Genomic DNA, 24,199 nt, shown 5'->3' with positions numbered 1-24,199 from the left:
ACAGAGCCCCTGATCTTTGTGCAACCCATCTTAGATCACCCAAGTTTGTGTAAGGCACATTAGACCACGGGGTGATGTAAAATTTCTGGGAACATGCAGTGAGTGCTCCTTCTGATCCTGAGGGCTCCTCAGGTGTAGAATCCCAGAATGGTTTGGGCTGGAAGGGACCTTAAAGATCATCCAGTTCCACACCCTACCATGGGCAGGGACACCTTCCACTGTGCCACATTGCTCAGAGCCCTGTCTATCCCAGCCTTGAGCACCTCCAGGGATGGGGCAGCCACAGCTTCTCTGGGCAGCCTGTGCCAGGGCCTCACCAGCCTCACAGGGAAAAATTTCCTCTCCTTCCCTGGAAAATAATCACTGGTAATGTCACCAGCTTCCCCTGGTGACTGCTGTGGTGCTCTACAGATCTTCTGGACCAAGGATCCAGGACAACCAGAAACCTTGATGCCTAGGAGGGATCTCAAAACTGTGTGAGGAAGAGGACAGGAACAGGCTGTGGAAATCGATGTGGATTTTAAGGAATCTCAGTGCTGGGAATATCTTCAATGTTTATCAGCTTTACAGCTGTTCAAGTGTCCTGAATGAAAAGGCAGCTCAGATGTTCACCTTCAGGTTAGCAAAATCTGGGGTTTGTTCCCAGATGGGCCAACTCCACATGGGATAGATCACTGCTTTACAATGCAGTCAGGGAAGCACAGATTAATATTGCTGATGATTTAGAGATGTAAAGCTCAATTTTGCTCTTTGGCTCTCCAAGCAGCACTTTTATCCTTTTATTTCCAGTGTTTTGGAAGTAACTGGCAAACTCTGTTTGCTTGTGCCTTCCCTGAGCTGGGGGGGTCTTTCCTGTGAGAGAGGTTCAATTCCCAAGGGGGGCAGGGGCAGCTCACCCCACATCACTGCTCAAAATACCCAACAGCAGATGGGATTTCCAGGCAGGGTTTGGCCATGTCAGGTCTGGGCAGTTTTCCACAGGGCTGTCCAAGGTCAGTGGATGGACAGCAGGGCTGTTCCCACAGGGATTTCAGGCCATTTTTTGCCAGGTGTGGAGGTGCTGTGAGGACAAATGTTGGGCAATTGTACCAAAGGTCTGTCATCCTTCCTGTCATTTGCACAGAGGACGCTGGAGGAAGAGGATGGCAGAGAGAAGTTGAAGGATCCTCATTGCTTCAAGTGTCTGGGGATATCCCATTGTCACAGGTAAGCTGAGGTGACATATGGACACACAGGGTTTAACCCAGTGGCCTTCACACCATCTCCTAGAGTGATTTAGGGAGCTCTGGGCTGGCTGAGATCTCCTGGGACTGGGGGAAAAGGGTCAGGAGAGAGGAGAGCAAGCCAGGGAGGAGGCCTGGGACACAGGGACATCTCAGGAAGCACTTGTCTAAGTGTTTAAAGGAACTGAGACCTGGATGTTCACTGGGAACAAAGTCTGTGGTGTGCTGAGTGATAAAAAAATCAACTGGGATTTAGAAGAGCCCTTCCACATATTCATTTTAACAGTATTTTATATACAAATATACCTACATTACTGTTGATTTTCTAGGAGGGCTGTAGAGAGACAGGAGAGCAAGAAATATTATAGCATTTGTCTATGTTTAAATAAACAATTACTGAAATTAATATGCTGACTATTCCTGAGCAATTCACAGGTTAGAATATCTGGATTATTTTTCTCTGTTTGCATGTTCTTCAGCAAAAACAAAATGGAAAGCAGTTGAGTAAATTTGACCTTTGTTTCTCTTGGAATATTTATAGATTACATGCGCAGACATACAAATATATATTTACGCTTGGAGAACATAATTTTGGGGGCTCCACACAATGTCCTTTGCAGTACCCCAGGAAAAAGGAACTGAGTAAGACATTTAGTGGTCAAAATGCTTTCAGGATGCAATATTAATTGATTTGCAATATCCATTCTTTAATTGCATGTGTTTAACTGCCAAGAAACAGGTGAAATGTATCACTTTAGTGATCATGAGTGGCCAAAACAATGCTTAGAGTCAATAACAGTATATTGGAATTAAAATTATAGTTAAATTATAGTATTTAAGATATTTAAAGGAAGTTTACCATCAATCATAAGAACAAATAAAATTAATTAGTTAAAGATCTTGTCCAAACCCTGATATTTGACTCTGGATCTGTTTTGTTCCACTTTGGGCAGGTGGCACATGTACAAAGTGGAACAACAGGAAGAAAGAATAATTTCATCCTATTTTAACCTCCTTTTCAGGAGGTTAACCCAAAATCTCAGTTCAGAGCCCTGTACCTCTAAAACCTCATTAATACATTTAATATTCACAGTGTCTGCTTCTTTACAGTTCATCACTTGAGTTATTTAAGTTTTTTTGGGTTTTTTTTAAAGAACAAAATCAAAATCCAAATACTAGAAACAAATGCTCTTCCATGTTATAAAGCAAATATACACATTCTTCCAATTAAATTATACAAGAATGGTTTTTTAAATAGCTGTCTTTTTCTGAGGAGCCTGTTTAGGGCGCAGCCACCCTCTGGGTGAAGAAGTTTTCCTGATATACAACTTAAACCTCCCCCAACTCAGCTTCATTCCACTTCCTCAAGTCCTGTCAATATCATTTTGAGAGCAGTGACTGGTTTCTGGTTTCTTGTCCATCACAGGAGTCCACAGCAGACTGCAGAGCAGGGAGGGCTTTTCAGTCTGGCCTGTCAGAAAACATCACTCACTCACATATCAGCTCAGGGAATCATGATGATTATAGACATCAGTATAATTAAGACAAAAAATCCATAAAACCCTGCTGTCAGAATAATTTCCGTACCCTTCACTGAAGAAGGTTGCTGGAGGGGAATTTCAGTGTTAGCTCTTCATTGCCATCTTCTGGGGGACACCCTGCTAGGTGAATGCTCTTTGAAGAACAGGAATGTTGGGTTTTTTCCTGATGGTGTAACAATGAAAACACAACATCTGGGCTCACAGGTGCCTTCAGGGTTCAGGTTAAACCAGTGCTGCCATCAGTTTCTGTAGTCCAGATCCTCTGAGGGCACATATTTGATCAAAATATTTTTTGTGAAAGTTGTTTCCTTCGGCCACCTGGAATCAGAAAGGCTGTGTGGAAGAGGGTACTTCCCTGGAATTAATTATTCAAATAGAAGTATTTTCTGTGAGGCAAACAGAGCACAGATGTGGCAAATCCATGAGAATGAAAGAGTGACAGGCAGGTCAAGGGAGGGCAATCTGCTCCTGTGGCATCCTGCCTGGGGTCCCCACCCAACATAAGGACATGGAGCTGCTGGAGGAGTCCAGAGGAGGCCACAGAGATGTTCAAAGGGCTGGACCTGGCTCTGGGAGAGCTGGGGGTGCTCACCTGGAGAAGAGAAGGATCCAGGGAGAGCTCAGAGCCTCTTCCAGGGCCTAAAGGGGCTCCAGGAGAGCTGGAGAGGGACTGGGGACAAGGGATGGAGGGACAGGACACAGGGAATGGCTTCCCAGTGCCAGAGGGCAGGGTTAGATGGGATTTTGGAATCCTTCCCTGTGAGGGTGCTGAGGCCCTGGCACAGGGTGCCCAGAGAAGCCGTGGCTGTCCCTGGATCCCTGGGAGTGTCCAAGGCCAGGCTGGGACTTGGAGCAACCAGGGATAGGGGAAGGTGTCCCTGGCCATGGCAGGGTGTGGAATGGGATGAGTTTTAAGGTCCTTTCCAAGCCAAACCATTCTGGGATTCTGTGAACACAGAGAGGTCTCACCTGTATTTCACATGGGGAGAGTCATTGCGAAACCTGAGCTTCCCAAATTCAGCTGTCAAGGGGCTGTGGATGCATCTCCAGGCTCCAGAGACAGCCCTGCAGGGTCAGGTGCCCCTGGATCCCAGCCTGTGTGTCCCAGGCCATCGTTTTCCACCTCCCACGAGGGATCAGTGTGTTGGGCACACTGGGGGTGAGGTGTTTTTGGGAAGAGCCAACTCATGTTCCAGGGAAAGGGGAGGGAGTTCACGAGCGGTCACTGTCCCCCGTCAGCTGCTGGGAAGTGACATTTCAGCTGCTGGGAATTGCTGTGACAAGTCCATGTCCTTGGCCAGCTGGGCTGTGGAGGTTCTGCCATCCACAGAATATATAAAAACAGTGGTTGTGGGGCGAGACATCACTCTGCAAAGATCCCCTGGAGCAGAACCAGGTAGGACCCACTGGCCCCCTCTCCTCTGCTCCTCTTGGGTGAGCCTAAGGTGCAGTTTTCACACCAGTTTCAACCAAAGAGGAGAAAAACACATGATTTTTGGTAAAACTTGTTGCTCTAAAAAGAAATTAATCATCCAAGATGCAGAATATTGCAGCTTAATTAAATCCCCATGAGTACCTGAAATGGTCAGTGCTTGGTATTTCGGTAATGCTTTTGGCTGATTATTATACTCAGTGATGGTGATTCCTAACTTTTAAATTAGTTTCCAAAGGTAGCTGGAATCTGCAGCAAGAAATGATGGTGGAGAGAAAATTTAGGGCTTCCAGGATGGATAGATGGCTCCTTAGATTTTCTGTAAAGGTATTTCAAGGAGTAATTACTGGCTTGTAAGCTAAAAAAAATACCATTATTTGAATAATTAAAGTTTTTGAGTGTTTATATTCAAAGGAATTTGAAAGGCTTAAGTTATTAATTAAATAAAATGCATATTTTAGTAATTAAGAAACTTGCTTTGAACATGAAACACTGCACTGTATGGGCTGCCATGATTAAAGTGAACTCCATCCCAGCCAGACTCAGCAGAGTTGCTCAAATAAAAAAATTAATAAAAATATTTATAGTAATAAATACATTTTATCAATCTTATGCAGTATGCGTTCAATTTTATATTTTATTTAAAAACTGTTATTTCTGTAGATTCATTTTAGAACATTTACTCTATTACATAAATGCCAATTTTTATTTAAAAATTCCAGCTAATTTGTCAATAATAATGTTTGTGTGAGGTTGCAAATGCAGGTTAAATGTATTTGGCTTCTTTTTGTTTTTTTCTTAGCATCTGTTGTATTTGGTGGCACTGAATTTGGACATGAAAATCTTTGCCTTTTTCTTTGCTGTGCTCCTCTTAATGCTGCAGGGCACTTCAGGTAAGAGTTAAATAAACTCTTAAGGAAATGCAGAGGGAAAATTCTGAGTATGGAAAAAAATAAGAAATAGGAATAGGAATGGAAATAAAACCAGAAATAAGAGGAATAGGAATAGGAATAGGAATAGGAATAGGAATAGGAATAGGAACAGGAACAGGAATAGGAATAGGAATAGGAATAGGAATAGGAATAGGAATAGTAGGAATAGGAATAAGTAAATAATGTGAATATGAATATGAATATGAATATGAATATGAATATGAAATTGAAATTGAAATTGAAATTGAATATGAAATTGAATATGAAATTGAATATGAAATTGAATATGAAATTGAATATGAATAGAAATAATAGAAATAGAAATAGAAATAGAAGAAATAGAAATAGAAATAGAAATAGAAATAGAAATAGAAATAGAAATAGAAATAGAAATAGAAATAGAAATAGAAATAGAAATAGAAATAGAAATAGAAATAGAAATAGAAATAGAAATAGAAATAGAAATAGAAATAGAAATAGAAATAGAAATAGAAATGGGTTTAGTCCCTTTTGCCTATGGCTAAAGTGCTGCCAGTGTGTTGGACACATTTTTAGCAGTGACCAGACACCAAATGGGTCCTTTGGATGCACTGAGCCCTCTCAGTTTGGAAAATAAGGGGATTTAATGGTGTGGAAGTGGCCAGCCTGCAGGTAAACTTCAACACTGCTGCCATGCAATAGCCTGGATTGTTCTTAGTCTTCTTTGGGAAGGAAGATCACAACTCTGCATTGTTTTATTTTTCATTCTGCCCAGGTTTCCTGCGTGCCCCCAACACCGAGGGGCAGTGCAGACAGGCTGGGGGGGTCTGTTCCCGGGACCACTGCCCCCAGCCCCACAGCAGACCCTTTGGACGCTGCCAGCAGGGAATTCCCTGCTGTAGGACCGTGGTGAGTCCAGGATGTGATGGATCACACACTCACAGAAGGGCTTGGATTGGAAGGGGCCTTTCAAAGTCATCTATTCCACCCCCATTATCATGGACACCTTCAACAAGATCCAGTTGCTCCAAGCCCCATCCAACCCAGCCTTGAACATTTCCAGGGATTTCTTGGGGTTTATTACTCATTCATTACCCATTTTTATACATCCAGTCTGCCCTTTAGATGGAAAATTCCTCCAGCACAAGCTGGCAAAGAGCAGAGACTCTGCACACTCAGATGTAGGATTTCCTGAGGATTTCCTCACTGCTTCCCCCTGCAGCATTAATGGCACAGCTCAAGTGCCTCGTGGGAAAGATCACAGTGAAACCTCTTTGGCAGAGAGAATTCATTAGCCAGAGATGAACCCTTTTTGCTGCTGTTCCCATTAGCTGCCTCAAGCTGCTCATGATGAGTGGTACTGGCTCCAAAGGACACATCTCTTGATGTGTCCACACTGTCCTGAGACCTGGGATTTTTGGGTCAGATGCATAGAAACCTGCATGTTCCACCTTGCAAAGGCTGCCTGGTTCCATAGTTAGAAGAACAGCCTGAAAGTCATGTTCTCCTGGAGTTTTTTCTCCATAAATTTCCTCTTCCAGAAAAAAACAAAATACTTGGTCTATTGGAAGGTGTCCCTGCCCCTGGTAGGGAATTGGAACCAGGTGGTCTTTTTGGTCACTCCAAATCAAAATAATTCTTTAATTCTGTGACTAGTTTATTCTTTTCCTCCTCAAATTCCTTACTGGAATCCTAGAGTTCACCCATATATTTATTCCAACATGAAACTGCAGCAACAAATATCCCTGAATATTTACACTCTGCCTCCACTGATTCCAACATTTCATTTTCTGTTTCTTTTTTACCCTGTAAAATGCTGCAGGCATTTTTATTTTTGGAGACTCTTACTTAAACTGTGTTCAACATTAGTAGCACGAGATGTTAAAAACAAAACATGAGCAGCAGAAACTCTTTTCCAAGAGTTTCCAAGAGTTTCCAAACACAAATTCCAAGAGGAGTAGGAAACTTCAGGCACAGAGTGTGGTCAGTTCATTATTAATTAAAATAGAAAAGTGATTTATGATTAAAATTCAGCAGCAGCAGGACTGTGAATATCCTGAAGAGCTGGATTCAGGAATATCTGCCCTTGATGCTCATTCAGTCCCTTCTGTGCGTTTTATTTTATTCCTTTCCTGGTTGTAAGTACAAAATCTGAAAGCTTCTTCCCCTTTTTTTTTTTTTGCAGTATGATTAATGGCCACTGACATCTCAGATGGGCTAACCAGAGCTTCTGATAATTTAAGGGATGCATCATCCCATTGGAAAATCTGGAATTCTGAGCAGAAAATATACAGACATTTGACACATACAAGCACTTGCCACAATGTGAACAACAGGAAGAGAACAAACCCCTCCACAAACAGCCTTCATGACCTGAAGAAACTCCAAAGCAATTCTTGAAGCACCCAGAAAAGACCAATATTTTTTCATTTTAAAAAATGTTTTGCTGCTGAAATTTTATTGTGTCAACCAACATCTGTCCCAGAGAGGTCACCAGCATGCAGGAGTCTGTGCCCATGAGAGGATGCAAAGTTATTCCTTTGGCCCTTAGAACAGCTATTCTTTTATTATTGTTATTATTTTATTTTCCTTTTGGAGTCAAAAATAATGTGAGTAATGCCAGAATGCTCAGCTAAGGTGCTTATATTTCATAGTCTACACATCTCAATAAATTTTAATAAAGATGCTCTGGAAGATCTGTGTTTGATCCTTATCCCTGTGAGGTATAACCTCCTTATCCCTGTGAGGAACAATCTCTGTGAGGAATAACTCACTGCTGTGTGGTTTTCTTGGAGGGTCTCACCTGCAATCAGTGTGAGATGTGCCTTGTAGTAAACTTATCCAAGAAAAGGGGAGGAAAACAAACCCATGTGGTGACAGGAGTATGTCCTTGTCCTAATCATTATTAATTTGATTAATAATAACTTCAAGGCCAGGTTGGACAGGACTTGGAACAACCTGGGACAGTGGAAGGTGTCCCTGCCCATGGCTGGGGGGGACCTGGATGATCTTTAAGGTCCCTTCCCACCCAACCCATTCCATGATTGTGTGATGATTAGGCCAGTGGAGAGCTGGCACAAACTGATCAGGCTGAGCACCCACAGAGGCCCTGAAACCATCCAGCAGCTCATGGCATGGAGAGCATGGACACTTTGGGTCACCCCTTGTCTCAAATCCTTCTGGCCTTTGCACTGGGGATGTTAGGGATGGGGAAGGGAAGGAGGGGATGAGTCTTGGTGTCGAGAATCCAGGCTGATGGACACACAGCCCACTGTTTCCAGACAGAGCAGTGCAGGGAAAACCAGTGTGACCAGTTTAGGATCCAGAGAAATTAAATTTCATGGACATGATACTGGTCTACCCTAAACAGAGACAGCAGGAGCAGAATCTTGTGGATGTGGTCACACAGTTTCTGCCACCCTGGGGTTTCTCTGTATTCCAAATATTTCAGGTTGGGCTGGCAGATGCAGCCCTGGAGAGGAGCAGATGACTGACCCTGTCTCCTGAAACCCAGCTCTGGGCTGGAATGGACTCTAATGCTTTTCCAGTTATTAATATAAATATTGCCACACAAATCACTGTGACACAGGGTGATTTAACAGGACTTGGTGGCACATGGACTTAATGTCGTTAAATAAAATTCATTTACAGGGTGATTTTTATAGACAATAAAAACAACAAAAACCACCCTGGCATACATGAGCAAGTATCAGCAACATGGTTTCACAAGAACTTGCTTTTATTAGAATTGAAACTGCAAATATCTTTATTGGACAAGAACTCCTCCTCAGATGTTCCTGTGCTCCTGAGGGCCTCCACCCACATGGGAAAGGCTCCCCAGGGCACCCAGACAGGATCCATCGATGTCAAAAGATGGGGGATGTCTCAGATGTCCAGAGCTCTTGTCTGAGTGGTCAGTGAGGTGTCAGGTTTAGGAGCTGGGGGTCCTGAAGAGAAAAGTCAGAAGTTTAGCTCACCCACCAAAGAAAGAAATCATACCTTGATACCTCAGACTGCTGGAGATGTCAAGGGACACGTGAGGGTAAAGACAGCTGAAGACTCTTGTGAGCTGGACCTGTGTTTCTGGCCATAAGACAACCCAAATAAAAGATAGGATGGGGCTGTCACCTCTCAGCACACACCACAGATACTCATTTGTGGCTGCTGAAGCCCCAGAATACCAGGAACATCTTCCACTATCCCAGGTTATTCCAAACCCTGTCCAAGCTAGGCTTGAACATTTCCAGGGATGGAGCAGCCACAGCTTCTCTGGGAAACCTGTGCCATGGCCTCAGCACCCTCACAGTGACAAATTTCTTCCTAACTTCCAATCCAGATCCACTCTCTGTCAGATTGAAGCCATTGCCCCTTGTCCTGTCACTCTTGTAAACAGTCTCTCTTTCCCTCTGGAATATTTCAACACCACAAAGGCTCTGCCCTGTTTTCACCACACACAACCCCCAGCAATTAGCAGGTACTTTTTGGAGGTTGTAGGGGGCTGGAGAAGGGGCTCTGATGCTGAAGAAGGGAAAAAGTCCAGGGATTCTGCTTGGTTTTGGTGCAGCAGCACTTCCCTGGAGGGATTCCTCTTACCATTTGCAGCATCTTAGCTTCCCACCGCGGCAGGTCCCGATGTCAACCAGAGGAGCAGAGCAGGGCACGAAGGAGCAGGAGCCCCGGCTCTGCCGGCATGCGAGGGTGTCAGCGGTTTCCTGGCTGTGAGCTGCAAAAAAACAGGGAAAACTCATCCTTGTTTGTCCTGGCAGAGGACTGGAGGCTTGAGGCATGAGAATTACCTGGCACTGTGTTAAGCTTTTTGTCATCAAACTGGATTCCATCCCTAATTTGAAGGGCATCAGAACTTTATTCTAAATCAGGTCTACCACATTTCAACCACTTTGTCCCAGTGGTTCCTGAGTCCTTTCTCTTAATCACATATTATTCAAGGATTACATGTTTTTGATGTCACTCAGCTGATTTTAAAGCTACCATTAGACCTTGGTTTCCCTTATCTCTTAAATGAAAAAGCCCTGTAGTGTTTTGTGCATATAATCTTTATGAAGAGATAGAAAATAACTGGTGGCTCTTTCCCCAGAGATTCTACTGGAAATGTACCAGTCCTGCATCCATTTCAGGGGTCACAGGGTTTTTTGATATAAATAATATATTTTGTGATGCATGAAGTAGGAAAAGCCCAAGAAAGCAATCCCAAAACATGTAGTACAGATTTTGTCTCAATGGTTCTACAATTTTTCTTTGAGTAGACAGATATTTGATGGTCTAAGAAAGCTGGTACAAATTTGAGACTACTGCAAATCAAATTTAGACAACTTCAGCTGCTTCAAAAACACCTAAATAGCCTGGAATGATACATGGCCTCCAAACCCACTTAATGCACATGACCAATACAGAGTTTAGGTAAAAACTGACAGTCAGGATAACATTTTTCCCAAAAACAGATGAGGTCTCCCAATCCAGAATACACATGTGGGTGAGAAGGTGAGAAGAGAAAGCTCTCATGTTGCTGGGTTACATCTTTAGTATTATTCTAAGAATTGCCTCAGTAAAATCCTCAGGGAATTGTTCAGGTTGGAAAAGGGTCCTTGGATCCTCCGTGACCATCGAGTCCAACCATTCGCCAGCACTGACCATATCCCCAAGTGCCACATCCACAGGGCTTTTAAATCCCTGCAAGGATGGGGACTCCACCACTGCCCTGGACAGCCCATGACAGGGTTGGGGACCTCTTCTGGTGAAGAAATGTTTCCTAATATCCAAGAAAAACCTCTCCAGGTACAACTTGTCATCATTTTCTGTTGTCCTGTCCCTGTTCCCTAGGAGCAGAGCCCGACCCCCCCGGCTGTCCCCTCCTGTCAGGGAGTTGTGCAGAGCCAGAAGGGCCCCCCTGAGCCTCCTTTTCTCCAGGCTGAGCCCCTTTCCCAGCTCCCTCAGCCTCTCCTGGTGCTCCAGCCCCTTCCCCAGCTCCGTTCCCTGCCCTGGACATGCTCCAGCCCCTCAATGTTTCATTTTGTCAGGAGGGTCCCAGAGCTGTCCCCAGCACTGGAGGTGTCCCAGCAGGGCCAGCACAGGGGACAGGCACTGCCCTGCTCCTGCTGCCACCCCAGAGCTGGCACAGCCCAGGTGCCATTGGCCTCTTGCCCACCTGGGCACACCTGGCTCGTGTCAGCAGCACCTCCAGGACATTTTTCAGCCACTATGCCCCAGCCTGGAGCTGCAGGAATTTGTTGTGACTGGCACTTGGCCTTGTTGACCCTCACACAATTTGCCTCATCCTATGGATCCAGCCTGTCCAGATCTCTCTGCAGAGCCTTCCTGCCCTCCAGCAGAACAACACTCCCTCCTCACTTGGTGTAATCTGCAAATCTGCCGAGGTTACCCTCAATCCCCTCATCTGGATCACTCATGAAGATACCAAACAGGACCAGCCCCAGTGCTGAGCCCTGGGGAGCACCAGGTGGGCCTGGACATCCTGATAATTTTTAACCCAGTGAACAGTGCACCCATCCAAGCCAGGAGCAGCCAGTTTCCCCAGGGAACATCTGTGTCAGGGGTTTACCAAAAATCCAGCTCGATACCTAATCCACTAAATGGGACAATCTCATCATAGAGGACATCAAGTTGGTCAAGCAGGATCAGCTTTTCATGAACCAATGCTGGCTGTGCCTGATCCTCTGGGTGTTCTGTACGTGCCACATGAAGGCACTGCTCCAAAACCTTTTATGGCACAAAGGTCAACACAGGACCATCCTTTTTTCCCCATCCCCATGTGCTAGAAAGAAACCATCAGTATGACTATCAAGAACCTCGAATCAATAGCTTGCAAATTAGTACTATTACCAGGGAAGAGGAATTCTAATAGGAAAGTCATGGATTCCAGGAGCAGAGAGCTAATCTGACCCTCAGCACTGGGATCTCATGAACTTCTCTGCATGTTAACCCTTTCAGCCTCCATCTCATCTCCTTCCAGCCTTACCTGGAGCAGCCTGGAAGAGGAAGAAGAGAACAGCAACGAGGAAGAAAAGGATTCTCATGACTGGCAGCTGGCAGCAAGGCAGCTTTCTCAGGGATGGAGGCAACACCAGTGTGAACAGAAGCTGTCCGAGACCGAGCACAGGTGGTGCCTCTGCATATAAAGGCTCTGGGACAGAACGAGGTGGGTGGAGGAGTGGCTGCCTGGAGAACAGAGAGTTCATGGCCCTGTTCCCATGGAGACTGGTGATGTAGGCAGATGTTGCAACCTCCCACGTTAGAAGATACCTGAGCCATGACCACATCTTGCCGGCCAACCCAAGCAGCCAAAGCACCCGGTGCCAGCTGGTGGGCTGCGCCCCGGGAGGACGTGGGATTGGAGCAGGAGGGAGGTGGGTTCCTGGGATCTGCAGGGTTGTAAACCATGTGGAACTGATGGTGCCCCGTGGCTCTTGGCCATGGTCTTGTGACAGCTTGTCCTCCCCCTCAGCCACCAGGCAAGGTGAGCAAAGGAGAAAACTCCTCCTTGGAGAGCAGAGCATGGAGTGACAGGGCAAGGGGCAATGGCTTCAAGCTGAAAGAGAGAAGGTTTAGATGAGATATTTGGAAAAACTCCTTCTCTGTGAGGGTGGTGAGACAATTGTCCAGAAAAGCTGTGGCTGCCCCATCCCTGGAAGTGTTCAAAGACAGGTTAGACAGGGCTTGGAGCAACCTGGGATAGTGGAAAACATTCCTGCCCAGGCAGGGGCTCGGAACAGGATGATCTTTAAGGTCCTTTCCAACCCAAACCATTCTGTGATGATGAAGAGGAATGCAGGAAAGGATCAGAGATTTAGTCCTTGCTTGGGATAGAGTTGTAGGGCTGCAGAAAGAGACAGAGTGGGGCTGAAAGGGTCATGGATATTCCCCCTCCTGGCTATGAAACTGGCAGACATGGCAGTTCCTTCAGTCTCCCAGGAGTTTTTCCAGCATGGTTCACAGCTCAGTCACTCTCTGTGCCTTTTATTTGTGACTTTAGCCATAGATTTGTACCAAATGTCACAGAAGTCATTAAACAGAAAGGACTGGAAGGGACACTGCTGTGTCTGCCAGGCTATCATAGGAGACTGATCCAAATTCCCTCCAGCAACCCCTTAGATCTGTTTGAAAACAATGATATCATAGTCTGAACCTTCCTCCCAAATCCAGTCTGCATAGGGTGTCTAAAATACTCATTCTTGCAAAAATGATCTTGGTTTAATGACATTTTCCCTTGCTGCCAGTCACCTTGCTGAATGTGGTTACGAAGATATTCACATTTCTCTGATTTCACAGATTCAACACATCAAATCCACTTCTGTGTGGTGTCTCCACCTCTCTTATCACCTTGTAACTTATTTCTGCATCTGAAAATAAAATCTAATCTCTTTTTCCATGCATGTGAAGGCCCAGTCATATCTAAAATGGACCAGAGGAAGTGTCACCAGAACTCTGTAGAGGTCTCTTGACCCCTAACTCTTGTCTCCAAGAAATGCCACTCCTGAGACATGGGAACTTCAAGTGAACGTTTTTTTTCAGGCAAACAGGGCGAACAAAAAGTCATCAGTGAAACAAAGTCACGAGGGTGATTAATTATTTACTGCTTGGGCGAGAGCAGCAAACTGAAACGATGGAGAGCAAGAGCAGGGGTGAGCTCTGACTGCCCACAGAAGGCAGAGAGGTCTGTGCCTGGTGAACCAGCTGCTGCAAGCTGGGTGTAGGGCATGGAAGGGCTTCAGTTTTTTTTAAAAAAAAAAATCATTAATTCAGTATATCAGGACTAGAAACAAGCAAAAATCTTCTTGTGGATGGATGAGAAGCTAGAGAAGGGGCAAGAGGATACAGATGGCAAAGAAAACTATTCCCACCCTTACTTCATTGAGCCCATATCCTTGAGGAACATGGTGAGGAACATGGTGAGGAAATGGACTTTCAGACCTCTGCCAGGAGCTGTAAGAGCTGGCATGGGCAGTGATGGCTTAGCAAAAGGCCCTGTATTTTCACACGTATTATTGAGCCAGAGGCTCTAAAATGTGCTGTTGCTCTCATCTCTTCTCTGTTTCCCTCCTGGATACAGAAGTTTCAAGGAGCCAGTCATTAATAATAAATGACTCTGTGTCCATGTGTGACTGCAATTTTATTTAAGGGAGTCATAGGGAACTGACCATGTCCCAGCTTCCTGATTTGTGATTGAGGAATGGACACAACCCCACAACCCAAACCACTCTGAGCACCTGCCCAAGGTTTCAGACAGGCAGCCCATCCACCTGCACCCTCAGCTTCACTTCTGGAAAGACAAAAAAGAAGGAAAAAAAGTGCAGTCCATGATCTTAAAACATGGCCAGCTGTAAGGAAACCATCAAGAGTGAAGCTTACTTGTAGAAATGACAGAATCCAATGGAAAAGGGAAAAGTGCTTTTCTACTCCTTGCATAATCCCACTCCTGCCTGTCCCAGGCAGCACAAGGGGCAGGGATGTTTAATTTGGGGAGTGAGGCTGCTGAGCAAACCCTGCTGGGATTGAGCCATGATGTCACAGATGGTTCAATGCTCTTTGCAACCAAACAGTGCCAGGGAGAGGGAAGGAAAGGGGGAATGGCTCCAGCCTCCTCAACTCCCTCCCCCAGCTCCAGCTGGAGAGTGGCAGCAATGCTTGTCCCAGGTCCAGGCTCCTTCCATGGAAACACAAATGTGATATGAGGTGATTACAGCCCCCTTGAAGACTGCTTGGCACCAGGGAAAGGGAGTTTGGACACGATACTCCACTTCTTCCTTCTTGAGGACCAGGAAAAGGTGCTCCAGTTTCCAGTGAACAGAGAAAACATTGAGGCAGTGACTGACAGAAAGCTGTCCTGAGGTGTCTTGTCAGAGTTAATATTTGACCTGGCAGCCAAGCAGTGGGTGGTGGATTTTGTATGGGACCTGTCCTTTTGAAGGAAAATAATTCTGTCACCCAGAAAGAGCAAATTCATCTCTTTGGCTTACTGATGCTTCAGGGAGCTTGGGAAATTTGCCTTTACACCTTGGGAAGTCACCACGTGTGGTCCATATTCTGGACTGTGGGGAAGCCAGTGTAAATATCTCTGGCTCTGAAGGACTTTCCCTGCTTTTAATTACAATTGATGAGCAGCTAATCTGCCTGATCAGAAGGGGAGGATTAATTTAGTGACAATCTCCTCTGTTCTAGCAGTAAACAAAGAGGCAGAAGCAAGAGGTGGTGTTGAGTTCCCCTGTCCCAAGGTTGAGGGCATGGAACAAGTGACAAGTGTTTGCAGCCTCGGTGGAGGTGACAGCGGGCAGAGGGTACAGCATGTTTGTTCTCCTTGACAGAGCACTCAATAAAGGCTGCTCATGCATAAAACTGATTTTCAGTGGGGAAACTCCAGTCTTAGTGGCTGAAGTGCCATGGGACCATCTCCAGCCTGTGTCCTGGCCATGCACCAGAGCAGAGAGGGGGATAAGTCACTGATAGCAGACTTTTGGAAAGCCATGTTCCAGTCATCATTTTCAAAACTGATCTGTTCTTCAGGTCATCAAGGATGAGCTTTTCTGAGGTCCTGCATCAGCTTTGGGAGGGGAATATCAACCAAAATAACTCTTTTCTCCCATAGCTTGAAAACTATGGAAGAGTTTAGTTCCAGCTGCTGCCCTGCCAGCCCTCCAAGGGAAAACACCAGTGATGTCCTAGGAGATGTCTCACAGACATGGAATGAGGAAATCCTTGGGAAGAACTCTCAGTGGTCACTGCAGAAAGAAACAGGACAGGGAACTGGGATGGGAGAAGCAGATCCCTGTAGGGCCATCAACAGAGGAGAGCTGTAGGAGTTGTCTCACTTGAGGCCAAGCCCAGGTTCCACTCAGGCTCATGAGCAGTGCAGAGGTGAGATGGACACTCAAGAAACTGGGCACAAATGGAAGAAAGAGCCTGGAGTGAGGGTGACTGCTGGGCTGAAACACCAGACCTTGATGGACATAAGGTCCAGCATCCAGAGACAGAAATGGTGACAACCCTGTTTGGATTAACACCTCTGTGATTTATACACCAGATGTGTTTCTTTAGGGGAGCAGGGAAATCTGAGGCTCAGTCTGTTCTGAATTTATCCAGATTTAATACCAGAGGTTCTCTTCAGGATGTTGTGGCTTAACCCAAGCTCTAAATTCAGCTTCAGGCAGCCCTTGCTCACTTCTGCCCTGCTGGAATGGGGGGAAAATCAGAAGAGTGAAAGGGAAAAAACTTGTGGGTTGAGATAGAGACAGATTAATAGCTAAAAAAAAACCTGTGCAAGCAAAGCAGAACAAAGAATTTATTCTCCACTTCCCATGGGTGTGTCTCCTGGCATGGCAGGTGTCCAGCCATGCCAGGAGAGCAGGAATCCACCACATGAAACAGTGACTTAGGAAGAAAAACTCCATCACTCCAAATGTCCCTTCCTTCCTTGTTCTTCCTGCAAGTTTTCTTGCTGAGCATGATCCCACATGGTCTGGGATAACCCTTGGGTCACCTGGGACAGGCTGTCCTGGCTCTGTCCCCTCCCAAATCATTGTCACCCCCAGCCCTCGCATTGGTGGGGTGAGGAGCAGAAAAGTCCTTGACTGGCTCCTGCTCAGCCATAACAAAAACATCCCTGAATTATTCCCAGCAGAAATCCAAACCACCCTTCCATACTGGGAAGCAAATTGAATCCATTCCAGCCAAAACCAGCACACAGAAGGATTTTGAGGGATGTAGAACACATCCTAAATGTCTGTTTTGTAAGTTGGACATGAACAGGTTATGGGCAGTGAGATATCTGTGTTACATTGTGCTTAAATATTAAATTTTGTGGCTGTTGTTGACAACAGGTGTGATATTTTAAAACCCATCACCCAAAATCTTGTCTCTGTGGAGGGTTAGTTCAGACCCCATCACTGTGTTAATAAATTCAGGAGTGTGTGTGCATATTTTTTAATGCATATATATTATATATTTTATATATATAAAATATGCAATACTGCAGATGTTTATTGGTTGCCATATTGTCACACAATTATTCTCTGTCAAGAGTTGCCTGTACAGTTTTCCACACTCAGCTTTCATTCCTGTCATCCTAAATGCTTTATTACCATCATCAAAACTGGTTGCTCTTTTAGTCATTCCCTTTCCCTTGGGAATATGAGACTGCACAAACTCACTTGTTTAAAAAAATACTGCATCACTCTGAGCCTTGAGTCAGAACCAGAGAGGAAATTACTGAGTAACAACAAAGATCATGGGTTTTGGTTTAAGAAAACCTTTATTTTCACGTGCGAATAAAATAATAATATATATATGGCTTCACATCCTCCATGAGCTGCATGAACCTGAAGTGATTGAACCTCCAAACACCCCTGTGAGGTAGGCTGGAACAAGTGGCCAAGGAGCCAAAGTGGCTTGAGTATTAAAAGCAAAAAGGGAGTGACTTCAGCGAGGGAAAACCCAGATCTCCAGAAGCGGTGTGCTAACAGGACATGCCCTCTGGAAGCTTCTTTTAATGCTCATTTGCAGGAGGCTTTAGAGAGAGGAGGAATCCATGAAAATCAGCTCCTCAAGGCAGTGGAAATGTTGCTGGTACAAGGGATCCTCTGATCCAGGAAAGCCTTTTCTTCTTACTCTGCCAGAACCCTGCAAGGATACAAAGGGTCAAATTGTGCTGCAGTGCCACCTCAACTCATGCTCTGAAAGCCTCAATACCTACTAATTCCCTTTCAAAATGAACCTGCAGGGTGGGTTCAGCCTGCAGGTTTAAAAATCCACATCTCTGTGTGTGCTGGGTGTCCAGGTCTGCAGATAACCAGTGTGTAAGAACTGTGCCCACTGGCAAATGAGTTACATGACCATTTGTAATGACATTTTTTTATTCAGTTTGCACCAAAACCAAGACTGGGGATTCAATATAGCTGCTGAACACACAAGTCTAGTGCCATCTGAAGTGGTCTGGGGTATCTGCTTGGCCTCCAGGCATCTATCTTTTCTGAAAATCAGTGTTTTCCCTTTGATACGTTGATATAATTTAAATACACCAAGGTACCTCAAATGCCACTAAACATCTCAATGTATCCTGATGAATCAAGCCTTCTATATCTAAATTCAAAGATCTTTTTCAACCAACCTGAGCTGGAAAAAAAAAATAAATTGTACTTCAGAATAACCTGTTGGTTTTAACTTCTACTCTTGTATTGGTCAACTCAGCTGAAAATCAAACAGCCAATGTAAGAACTTTAATCTTGAACACTAACATCCATCAGGATCAGGTACATGCTTCCAAGAAAGAATATTTCTGTAGGAAAATTACACCTGAAACCAAACTGGAGGGGTTTTACTCCTTTCCCAGGCTCAGTTTTCTTTTGGTCAGGTCTAGCAGATGTTCTGACAGAAATTGGATGTTGGAGATCTTCCATCTGCTCCTACCAGTCCATTTGCTATCAGTAGAAATTGCTCCCCAAGGAGGATGAGTGGTCACAGAAACTTGGGATCACATCACTCATTTGTAAAATCATCTGGTATCAGGTTCCTTCTGTTCCATTTGCTTTCCTGAATTCCCAAATGCATCCTTAACATCTTATTCCTTAGCATCTTATTCTCCTGGCAAGAATTACTATTGGAATTACTTGGGTTTCCTGAAACCACTGAGGATCCCCATTTGCTGAATAAATGTATAAAACTTTTTTTTCTAGAACCATCTCATCAGATTTCTTCAGTTTCTGAGAACCTTTAAACCCTGGCAATTCTAAAAATAATGGAATCACAGAATAAGGAGTTATGGGAAATTCAGACATCACAGATCTGAGCTCTCCCTTTGTTTTGAGCCAAGTCACATCAGTGTCTGGGTATCTCTGCCTGAACATCGTGGCTGGGATGAATTATATCATCACACCAGTCCTCTTCATCAAAGGTACAGGAACCTCTCCTAATCTGGCACTGATTATTATAATATATTATATTATATTATTATAATTTGGGGGGTGTGAATGTCACTGCAGCTGGCAGGGATCACCTCGTGGCCATCAATGGAACAAAGTTATTCTAAGAATTAAGTAGCTGGAGATTATGTTTTATTTTAAGATGAAGAGAATTCCCCAAAAGCATGTTCAAAACCTTAAGGGGAAAAAAAACCCCTGGCTATCAGGAAAACTCCAGATATTATTAGAAAGTGGTTTCCAAGGTCAAAAGTGAAATGAACACCCAAATCTCCACTCACTGACAAATTCACTCCTCTTCACCTTTCTAAGAGCTGTGCAGTGGTGAGAGGAAGAATAGATGGGGAGAGGTTTAGAAGCAGAGTTCTGTGAACACTTTTCCCCCTTTAAATGTACATTTTCTAGCTAAATTTTAAAATAAAAACCGAGGGACAATAAAATATTTCCCCTGATGGGTATAAATACTGTGAAGCACTTTCCCAACCATTTATTGAAAAAATTTCCTTTCTTTTCCTTTTAAATAAAAATTCAAAATAAAGCAAAAAAATACTGAATTCTTTGAAATTCTGACCATTCTGAACCCTTTCTCCCACACATAACTTCCATTCAAATGGATTTTCACCCTAAACACACATCAACATTTTACACATGTTCCTCCTCCCTCTGGACTTTCCCACCAAGGGTTGCCCTGCAAGCCCCACTGGAGTTTTGCTGATTATTCAGAGAAGCAGTGGATGAAAGAGGGGACCTTCTGAGGCCCCTGAGATGTTTTGTCACTTACTTGGAGCAGCAGTTCAGCATTCCCCCGTGGCACGTCCCCGTGGCAGCGAAGGTGGGTGGGCACGCCCCGGCACGGCAGAATTTTCCCTGGCTCCGGCACTCGACGGTGTCAGCATAAAGAGGGTCTGCAGAACCTGTGGGGAATGGCAGGAGTTAAAATCCCAGCTTTCTGCCTGAAATGATGAGAGGCAAATGCTCAACAAATCACGTGTTGTCTTTTTTTTTGGCAAGAGTGGCACCCTGAGCACAGATGCTCCGGGTCCCATCCACTCCACCATCCCTGCAGCATCAGGTGTTGCCTTTCAGCTGATGCCATCCTTTTCCCCTCCTGTGAACACTCTTCTGCCTACAAACCCTTTTGCTCTGTATAGGATTTTTGCTTCTCACCTGAAGTAGCCTGGAAGAGGAGGAGGAAGACAGCGAAGAGCAGGTAGAGGACCTTCATGGCTGTCAGTTTCTTGTGGACTGTGAGGTCCTGCAAAGCCCCTGAAAGACCAATGGTGGCTGGAGCTGGCTTGAGGAAGGGCTGGGACAAGCACCAGTATTTATAGGGCTTGTGGGGTTGTGCAAGTGTGACAAGTCAATGAGTAACTGCCATGAACCCTCTGGAGAGGGACTGGTTATCCCCCTTATCACAGGTGGCAGTGAACGTGTCGCAATCCCCCAAGGGTGAATTTCCACTTCATGGGCCAGTTATATAATCTGACCATCAGCCAAGCCTGATTGAGCTGCACCAATTTTCATGGCTTTTGGAAACCTTTTCCCAACACAGGCACCAGGATGGGTCAGGGGGACTTGGAAGCCAGTGGCCACTGGAGTGGGGACACAGCTTTGTTGCTGGAATCCTCACTCACTGACAGTTCACGTAACATTTTGTCTCCATCTCCCCATCCCTGTCTCCAGACAGATGATGTCAAAGGCAGAGGAAAGCATTGGGAAAGATTTGAGGTGATGCAACGGTTCATTGTCACTTTTTAAACAGGTCTCAGGACAGCCTCACCCACTGCAGGAGGCTGACACAAAGCTCTCCCCCTCCTTCAGTCCTCACTTGTATCACAGAACCACAGAACAGTTTGGGACCCTAAAGATCATCTCATTCCAACGCCCCTGCCATGGGCAGGGACCCTTCCACTAAAACAGGTTGCTCCAAGCCTCATTCAGCCTGGAATTTCACCCCACATCATTCCCACTGCTTTACCTTCAGCCTTAAGGCACAAATTTTGACCTCTTTGCATTCAGCTCCAGTTTGTCCACATAAAAACCTTCAGGAGTTAAGAGTTCTAACACTCATTAATATATCTCTTTTGTTTTAAAAAAAGGAAATAAACTACTTAATATACAGACACAAGTTTGTGATGCAACGCCAAATATTTCCCCTCTTATTGCCCCAGAAGGTTGGAGAATGGGCTGATTCCACAAGAATCGTGTCTGACATAATGCTTTGAAAGGCAACAACATCTGGGGCTTCACTTCAGAGCCTGATTCCTGTGGCTGTAAATTCTCTTAAAAGGAGATCAATGGAGGGAAGGTTCTTCTTCACGCAATCCTGGGCTAATAAACAGGTTAAACACTGTAACAGGCCAGGTGTTTCTGCAGTTCCTACCTCTGACATTCTGGTTCAGTGGTTTGCTTCCTTATCACCTCATTTATTACATTTAACTTGGAGTTAATGGCATTTTTGTTCCAAGAATTGTTTGAAGGATGAAAACATTACTGAGGTTTATGTTTAATTTGCGCTGTAATGGGCCAGCTCGAGCAGCTGAGAGAGAGGCAACAAGGTGAATTTATGCAGCAAGATAAACACTGATTTCCCTCTTGCACTCACAAAATCTAATTAACCAAGAAATTCCAAGTGCTCCTTTCTTGTCCCTCTTTTGTTTTGTACCCTTGCCTTGAAAATTATCTTTTCCTTTGCCAGCAACTCTCCAGCTTTCTCCATTTCTAATGGAGAAGAAATTGAATTTGTCACCCCACTCTTTTCTCTTTAGTGGGATACAGAGAGGCAAACGCCTGACCTGCAAGACCAGCATGAATAAACCAAAAAATAAAACCCTTTTGTTTTTCTTAAGACCCATTGAAATGTGAATTCCCCTCACCTGTCTTTCACACAGACAGAACAGTGTGGGAATGCTGTGCAAGTGGAAGCATTTGTCCATAAGACATTCATGTTAGGGAGAAGGGGTGCTTTTCCCAAATAAAATTGCAGTGTGGCAACTGGAGAAGGTTGTGATTACTTTCTGTTATTTGAATAAGCTCCACTCACTTTCATGGCTTTACTCTTTCCCTCCTCTGAAACAGAGTCAATCTTTTATTAGGGTTAAATTATTTAAATTTCATTGCTAAGGATTGCTATAGCACTCAGAGTTTGCTGAACAATTTCCTTCCTTGCAGAAGGAGAACCTCAAGGAAACAGGGAAGAGGATTTTTACAGTGAGGGGGGCAAAACACTGGCACAGGTTGCCCAGAGGGGTGGTGGATGTTCCTGGAAACAATCAAGGATGTGGCTAGGAACAATCTGGTCTACTGGAAGGTGACCCTGCCCATGGCAGGGGGTTGGAATGAGCTTTGAGGTCCTTTCCAACCCAAACTCCTCAAGGATTCCATGATTCCATGATCCCTTGAAAGTGACCAACGCTTTGAGCCCTGCTAGCACAGGCAGAAAATGTCATTCAGAGCAAGAGGAAAATTCCATGACTTTGACTTCTAACAAAAACAAAGACAGGTGCAAACTGGCTGCTTAAAACCGGGAAAAACTTGTATAGAACAGGCGAGGAGCAGAACAATTCATGCAGCACAGCAGTGACCTGGGGCTGGAACATGGAATTGTGAGCATGGAAATGAATCCCACAGTACACAGGGCCAGGAATAATTCCTGGGGATCTCTGTTGAACATTAACTTCCACAGATGAGCTGGGAATTCAAGGAGCTGCAAGTACCTATCCCAGAGAAATCAAGCTCTCTAAGCAAAGAGGAGTTGGGGGGACTTTGAAATTCAATTTTCCTGAATTTTCCCCTAGCAGCCCCTTTCCAAAGGAGATACTGCAAGGAAAATCTGAAATGTTGAGTGGGGAAAAACCTTTACAAACAGCAAATCAAGCTGATTTCTCAGTCTTCTGCAAGACAGGGTTTTTTCTTCTCTTCTTCCCTCCCAAACAAACTACCCTCATAATAATTCACAGCAAGTACCCTACATGATGCTATATAGGAGGGGTTTGCCTCAGTATTTTCTCTTAAGTGTGACATGTCAGCTAATGACAAATGAAAAGAAGTCTAAGAACTACTATTCTTTTGTGAATGGTTGTTTAAAATGGGGTACATGTATTTGGATGGTGGCAAAATTTAATTTTATCATTGCAACTGCAAATATACCTTAAAAATCTCGCAGGCACATGGTTATTTAAGAGATAATGTGCTTATGTTCCATTAAAACCAAATGCATGTTAAAACATAATCTGGTATTCTCCTGGCTTTCCTAATTATGGTGCAAATCGTTATTATAGAATCACAGAATCATGGAATGATTTGGGTAGGAAGGGACCTTAAAGATCAAGCAGTTCCAACTCTGCCATGGGCAGGGACACCTTCCACTACCCCAGGTTGCTCCATCTGGAACAGCCTGGTTCAATGGAAGGTGGAACATCCTTGGAACTGTTCAAAACCTGGCTGGATGAGGCTTAGAGGAACCTGGGGTAGTGGAAGTGGTAGGGGGTTGAAATTGGATGGTCTTTAAGTTCCCTTCCAAAACCATTCTGTGATTCCATGTTTCTACCATTTGGCATCATCCTGCTTAGGGTACAATGAGAATGGGAAAATGAGGACCAAGGTTGCTTCATCCATGAAAATTTATTAGTGGACATCCTTTAATATATGCACACAATATTCCCAGACATCACTGGTCACTAGAGTGGTTTCTGCCTTTTCCCATGAGCTAAAATAGTGCACAGGGCAGGTTTTACCTCTGTTTCTCCATCAGTCCTCACTGCTTGGTGACAGCTGAAAATGTCTCCTATTAAAGAAATATTCTAAAAGTTTTAGATGAGGAAAAATACAGCAGATCAGTTAATGAACCCTGGTGTGTGAGGCATTCTCTGCTGTCACTGAGAGGGCACAAGGGGAGGCCCCTGTACATTTAGGGTTGAGGGATGGCACTGTGCTGATGTCTGGGAACCTGGTCACTTATTACCTGCCCTTGGCTGCTTTGATCTCATCTGCTTGTGCCCTCATGTTGCAATCCAGACACTGAGTCAACATTAAATAGACATTTACCTGACAGCACTGAACAGCAGCTGAGAGAATGTACTGTCCTCTGAGCCTCTGAGCTAAAGGGGAATTCCTCTGTGGAGGGGAGGGTGAGAACGAATAATAATGA

The 24,199-nt window shown here is 44.7% G+C and overlaps 3 protein-coding genes and 1 long non-coding RNA gene across 6 annotated transcripts; 1 reads left to right on the top strand and 3 right to left on the bottom strand.

Annotated features, from left to right (window-relative positions):
- Window positions 1–1,095: 1,095 nt before the first annotated feature.
- On the top strand, window positions 1,096–7,801 carry LOC147654561 (gallinacin-8-like). Of its 2 annotated transcripts, none has more exons than XM_086875462.1 (4): window positions 1,096–1,206; window positions 4,999–5,089; window positions 5,883–6,016; window positions 7,293–7,801. In XM_086875462.1, the coding sequence occupies exons 2-4, from the start codon at window positions 5,032–5,034 to the stop codon at window positions 7,299–7,301; spliced, it is 201 nt and encodes a 66-aa protein (XP_086731588.1). In that variant the 5' UTR covers window positions 1,096–1,206; window positions 4,999–5,031; the 3' UTR covers window positions 7,302–7,801. The 2 variants fall into 2 exon arrangements, with proteins under 2 accessions (XP_086731588.1, XP_086731589.1); XM_086875463.1 differs by lacking the exon at window positions 1,096–1,206 and adding an exon at window positions 4,105–4,160.
- A 1,027-nt stretch (window positions 7,802–8,828) lies between these two features.
- On the bottom strand, window positions 8,829–12,666 carry LOC111927383 (gallinacin-9). 2 transcript variants are annotated; one of them, XM_086875460.1, is made up of 3 exons: window positions 12,102–12,666; window positions 9,701–9,830; window positions 8,829–9,054 (listed from the first exon to the last, which is right to left on the bottom strand). In XM_086875460.1, the coding sequence occupies exons 1-3, from the start codon at window positions 12,637–12,639 to the stop codon at window positions 9,039–9,041; spliced, it is 684 nt and encodes a 227-aa protein (XP_086731586.1). In that variant the 5' UTR covers window positions 12,640–12,666; the 3' UTR covers window positions 8,829–9,038. The 2 variants fall into 2 exon arrangements, with proteins under 2 accessions (XP_086731586.1, XP_086731587.1); XM_086875461.1 differs by lacking the exon at window positions 8,829–9,054 and having other exon boundaries at window positions 9,697–9,830; window positions 12,102–12,244.
- Window positions 12,667–14,233: 1,567 nt separating this feature from the next.
- On the bottom strand, window positions 14,234–14,592 carry LOC147654560 (uncharacterized). The gene is made up of 2 exons (XR_015282644.1): window positions 14,492–14,592; window positions 14,234–14,402 (listed from the first exon to the last, which is right to left on the bottom strand). It is a non-coding gene; the product is annotated as an uncharacterized LOC147654560 (long non-coding RNA).
- A 5,235-nt stretch (window positions 14,593–19,827) lies between these two features.
- LOC111927377 (gallinacin-10) lies at window positions 19,828–20,370 on the bottom strand. Its single transcript, XM_023924223.2, has 2 exons — window positions 20,218–20,370; window positions 19,828–19,964 (listed from the first exon to the last, which is right to left on the bottom strand). Exons 1-2 carry the CDS (start codon window positions 20,273–20,275, stop codon window positions 19,828–19,830), a joined length of 195 nt encoding a protein of 64 aa, XP_023779991.1. The 5' UTR covers window positions 20,276–20,370.
- Between the last annotated feature and the right edge of the window lie 3,829 nt (window positions 20,371–24,199).

Source organism: Cyanistes caeruleus, chromosome 2, assembly GCF_971803275.1.
Source record: "Cyanistes caeruleus chromosome 2, bCyaCae1.hap1.1, whole genome shotgun sequence".
Classification (NCBI taxonomy): Eukaryota; Metazoa; Chordata; class Aves; order Passeriformes; family Paridae; genus Cyanistes; species Cyanistes caeruleus.
This window is presented reverse-complemented; position numbering and strand designations above follow the sequence as displayed.

Coding starts and splice junctions, on each gene's coding strand:
- LOC147654561 (XM_086875462.1), top strand. CDS start 5,032: ATGAAAATCTTTGCCTTTTTCTTTGCTGTGCTCCTCTTAATGCTGCAG. Junction 5,090..5,882: donor AATGCTGCAGGGCACTTCAG/GTAAGAGTTAAA, acceptor CATTCTGCCCAG/GTTTCCTGCGTGCCCCCAAC.
- LOC111927383 (XM_086875460.1), bottom strand. CDS start 12,639: ATGCTCTGCTCTCCAAGGAGGAGTTTTCTCCTTTGCTCACCTTGCCTG. Junction 9,831..12,101: donor CCTCTTCCAGGCTGCTCCAG/GTAAGGCTGGAA, acceptor GTTTTTTTGCAG/CTCACAGCCAGGAAACCGCT.
- LOC111927377 (XM_023924223.2), bottom strand. CDS start 20,275: ATGAAGGTCCTCTACCTGCTCTTCGCTGTCTTCCTCCTCCTCTTCCAG. Junction 19,965..20,217: donor CCTCTTCCAGGCTACTTCAG/GTGAGAAGCAAA, acceptor CATTCCCCACAG/GTTCTGCAGACCCTCTTTAT.